Source organism: Myotis lucifugus, unplaced genomic scaffold (assembly GCF_000147115.1).
Source record: "Myotis lucifugus unplaced genomic scaffold, Myoluc2.0 scaffold_21, whole genome shotgun sequence".
Classification (NCBI taxonomy): Eukaryota; Metazoa; Chordata; class Mammalia; order Chiroptera; family Vespertilionidae; genus Myotis; species Myotis lucifugus.
In genome coordinates, this window is record NW_005871069.1 from 7,218,290 (window position 1) to 7,223,239 (window position 4,950).

Genomic DNA, 4,950 nt, shown 5'->3' on the forward strand with positions numbered 1-4,950 from the left:
CCCCCCAAAATACTCATTTTCAAACAAGATCCTCTTTAAAAAATAAATGCAAGCAAGGTTGCACTAGTTGCCTGAAAGTTTTGGAGCAGGTAACAAATGCCTGCCTTCAGAGAGGGCGTCCAGTGGTGCCCTCAGAGAGAGGAGGACACAGAGGCAGGACTCAGAAAGGTATGTGCAAGAGCAAGCAAGTGGGGACCTGAGTGGAGAAGCCAGAAAAACTGAGGCTGAAGTGTATAAAAGAATTTTGTCTGCTGAGCTGAAGTGCTCAGGTCTAATAGGCTGAGTCACAGACACCATGGGTTCTGAAATAGGATGAAATAAAGAGTGTAAATGGCGGGGTCTGTCAAAGCATTCCATATCTAAGCCATCCGCACTAACCTGACAGATACCAAATATCTGGCACTGTATCTGGCACTTCAATACAATCTTTGACACTGAAGTTTAAGGAAGAAGGGGAGGGGAGAGGAGGGAAAAAGAATGGTACCTTTAGGCTTCTCTCCAAGTTGACTCACCTCATAGAAAAGTCCTTCCGGGAACTGCTGGAAGCACTGAGCACATACAAAACACTGCTCGTGGTACAGCTCGCCGTTACTGTTCACAATCTTCTCGGCGGGTGCAAAACCCCCCCTGCAGCGCTCACAAGTGGCATTGGCCAGGGCATTGGCCATGTTACTGTAAAAAACAAAGGACAGGAAGTCACAGATTAACCTTTTCTTAGACATAAGACCAAAAAACAGAAAGAACTAAAGAGCACATTCTATCTGATCACAAAAATCATATTTTATCTATACAGCCCAATTTTTTGTTTGTGTCTTAAGTACTCCACCTAAAGTGTCCCCCCTCTTTGCCCTAGCATCTTATGTCCTGAAAACTCTCCGGCTTGGAACCTGTTTTGTTTTTTGACATTTTGATAAATATATACAAGTGAATGCCTACCACCAGTTAAGCACTATGGATAGAGACAAAAGTCAAGAGTTGCCCCCATGGAGCTTGAGTTTACAGCTTGATAAGTAGCTTAAATGCCCACAAGTCAACATCTCAAGTCAATTTCTCTCCCTTACGAGAACAGAATCTAAATTTCATGTTAATGAATGCCATGCCAATGCACAGACACAGATGATCCCTCTTTGATTAGATCCTGTTGAAAGCAACTGCTCAAGTAAGTCTTAAAACCAGTCAAAATTCCTCAGTCCTATAATCCAATTGGTAAGACAAATATTAAACACTAATATTATAAAATATATCTTAAAATCACAGAATTTTACATTATAAAGATCAGTTTACAGATGATGAAATGGGGGTTTGGAGGAGTGGAGTGATTAGCCCAAACCTACAAAACTAATTAGTTAATGGAAGATATAGGACTAGAATCCAGGTCCCCTGCTAATAAAATCACAATCATATTATAATATCAATTTTAAAACACTTGAGAACACACTATAGGGACACCACCACACTTTGCAGATGGGGAAAGTAAAACCAGGCAGTCAAATGAGCACTGATGGTGAGCCCAAGGCGTTGGTAACTTCCTCGCCAATCATTCCACTATACCTGGAAACACACACGACGCATTCAATAAGTGGTCCCAAGTTCCACCTAACCATTGTGCAGTTTGCAAGAAGAGGATATAATAAGGCATATAATCAGACAATTAGTTATTCTCTAATGGCCTCCCTGAATTTCACATAAAAAACTGTTTTGTTTCTGAAAGGCCTCCAAGTGAAGAAGGTCCCCTAAACAGGCTAAGCTAAGCCACTCTTTGTAATTTGGTAAGTTTATTTTCAGATGCCCACTCAGAGCACAAGTTGCACCTGTGTGTCTGGTCCCCTGGTGCAGCTTCTGACCATCTGATCAAGTTCCTGCCAACGTTCTGAATCTTCACCACCACCCTGTGAAACAGGTGGAAGGAGAGTCTCCATTTCACAGACAGATTAAGGCCTTGTTTTGCTGTTTGTTTAACAAACGTCTTCACACATAACCTTGTTTCACCTTAACTCCACCCCAATGGAAGGCAACTTTGCCTTTCCCCCCCAAAATGCTTCAAAGAACAGTATTCCTATTTTGTAGCTTTGCCATAACTTACTCAGTACCATGTTTATAACTTCATACCAATCACACTCAATTTTACTTCATAGGCTTAAATGCAGAATTAACTCCCTCCCCACCCACCTAAAAAAAGGAGAAAGGGAGGAAGGGAGGCAGCCTCACTACTTGGCAAACCTTGCCTACACCTCACACTAAAACAAATTTTCTACTCTGTCATTTCAAAATTACTGTGGGTTAGGAAGAAAAATCTGTAAAATTCCCTTCTTTACCTGGCTTTGCCATAAGCCAAACAAACTGTGGGAGTTTTAGCAAAGCTCTAGAAAGGGCTGTGCTTCCTCCTTTCTCCTGACTAATCCACAGGTGTCCCAGGATGAAGCATGGTAAGCCCACACCTACCTGGATACTTCTTGGTACTGTTTTGAAGATGAAATAAGAAAAAGTATATAAAACCACTGTGGAAACCAGAAGATGCTACTCAAATATAAAGCATTATTATCTATAGTAATAAAAGCATAATATGCTAATTAGACTGGACAGCCTTCCGGATGACCTTTCCTGACGAAGCCAGGGCTTCGAGGGAAGCCCGGGTCCCGGGTGCCAGAGGGAAGCCGGTGCTGGCAGCTGGGGGAAGGAAGGCCTATTCTTGCACAAATTTTGTGCAAATTTTGGGCCTCTAGTTAATTATAAACCCTTTCAAAAGATTCACCAAATTCTCAATGATTTTAATGGAATTTCAAAAAAGCTAGAAAATAAGACCATCCTGGAATGTCTTGATTCAGTTGTTCTCAAAATTTAGGGCCCACTGTGACCCTTTTAGATATTCAAAAGGTCCTTCTTTTCCAATCACATCTCTATGGAACGCCACCTTTCCTTTGCAGATTTTATAGAAAACAATACGCTACAACAGGATGAATGCAGAAACAGTTATGAGAAACTGTCTTTTATTAAGACAGAGGTTAATGATATTTGCAAAAATGTAACACAGTGCTGTACTGCGCACCAAGTGTTTCTTGTTTTAAAAACACTTATTTTTGTCACTAAAAATTAATATTAATGTTTATTAACACTATTGCACGAGATTATTACTATTTAAAAATATTTTTATTGATTTTTTTTAGAGAGAGAGGAAGGCAGGAAGAGAGAGAAACTTCAATGTGAGAGTGGGACATCGATTGGCTGTCTCCTGCATGTCCCCTACCAGAGATCCAGCCCACAACCTGGGCATGTGCCCTGACAGGGAATCAAACCAGCAACCTTTCGGTGCACAGGACGATGTCCAACAAACTGCACCACACTGGCCAGGGCTGAGATTGATGTTTTAAGTGAACTAATAAATACTTAAGATATTTATTTTCGGATACAGTAAATATTGATAAAACAAAATCTCAAGGGTCAAGGTCAAAATATTTGTCATTGATGTATATACTATAGAATAGCAATTTTCAACCGGTGTGCCACAAGAATTTGAAACATGCAGTACCTAACTACTTAGTCAGGGGCACCGATCTCTTTTCCCTTATATTATCAAATAAACCCTAGCTGGTTTGGCTCAGTGGGTAGAACGTTGGCCTGTGGACCGAAGGGTCCCGGGTTCAATTCCAGTTGCAGGCATCTCCCTGGCCCGGGCCCTGGTGGAGGCACATGCAGGAGGCAACCAATCTATGTGTTTCTTTCACATTGATATTTCTCTCTGTCTTTCCCTCTCTCTAAAAATCAATGGAAATATATCCTCTGGTGAGGATTAAATCTATATACATAAAACCCTAATATGCGAACAGACCAAACAGTAGAACAACTGAACAACCGAACAACCAGTCACTATGATGTGTGCTGACCACCATGGGGCACGTGTGGAATATGGCGGACGTTGGCATCAGGCAGCAGAGTGGTGGAACATGGTGGGCATTGGCCGCGGCGGAATGGTGGAGCAGGTGAGCGGGGGCGCCAGACCAAGGCAGGATGCTGATTGCTGTCATCGGGGAGGATGCTGATTGCTGTCATCGGGGAGAGCCTCTGGTGGTTACTGAAAATTCTTTGCTCCCGTGCACTGTGGTCCTGCTGAGGGCTTGCACCTGCTGCTGGCTCCAGCCCCGCTTACAGCTCCTGGCCCCAGCCCCAATCGCCCCTCAGAGCTTCTCCACCTCCCCCTGCTCCTGAGGGGCGATCGGGGCCGGCAGCAGTCTCTTGCACCAACTGCTCCGCCTGCCCCTGCAGCCGGCTCCAGAGCCACTGCTCACATCTGCTGCTGGCACCCGGCACCAGTCCCAATCACACCTGAGGGCTTCTCCACCTCCCCCTGCTCCTGAGGGGTGATAGGAGCAGCAGCTGCTGCTCACACCTGCTGATGGTGCCGGCCCTGCTTGCACCCGATGCTGGCACCAGCCCCAATTGCTCCATGCCGTCAGCAGGTGTGAGCGGGGCCAGTGCCATCAGCGTGTGGGAATAGCAGTGGTGGGAGCAGGGCTGCCGGCAGACAGGGGACTGGGGGCGCGGAGGATGGGCCGAGACCAGCCCCTGTGCCCACTGCAGCCTCGCAGCCCACAGCTCCTTTCAAGGTGCACGAATTTGTGCACTGGGACCTAGTAAATAAATAAAAGATTATCAAATAAAAATAAGACTACAGCCAACACAACAATAGCTGTCCGGTGTGAAGGATCAAAATTATACCTACGTTTTTGTCAGGCTGGCAAAAAAAATGTATATTTTTTGCCAATCTGTCAAAATTTGGTTGGCACAGAATTTTAGTAATTAGTTTATATGTGTCATGAGATGAAAAAGGTTGAAAATTGCTGTTTACATTCAAGTTAAAATACTCAAATAGTTAGAATTAGAAAATAGGTAGAAACATTATAAAAAGAAGCATACAGTGGTTTGTTTGTTTTTACCACAGGAAAAATAAACTAG

At 43.8% G+C, this 4,950-nt stretch overlaps 1 protein-coding gene across 6 annotated transcripts in view; it reads right to left on the reverse strand.

The window, feature by feature from the left end:
* The window catches only part of LIMS1 (LIM zinc finger domain containing 1), a 133,046-nt gene that overhangs the window by 21,189 nt on the left and 106,907 nt on the right, over positions 1-4,950 (reverse strand). For all 6 annotated transcript variants that reach the window (XR_002828490.1, XM_006085744.3, XM_006085743.3 and 3 more), the window contains one exon: positions 513-672. Coding sequence is in view for 5 of the 6 variants with exons in the window: in XM_006085744.3 (XP_006085806.1) it covers positions 513-672 (160 nt within the window). In the remaining variant the exon portion in view is untranslated. Of the gene's footprint in view, positions 1-512; positions 673-4,950 lie in introns of those variants that run through there.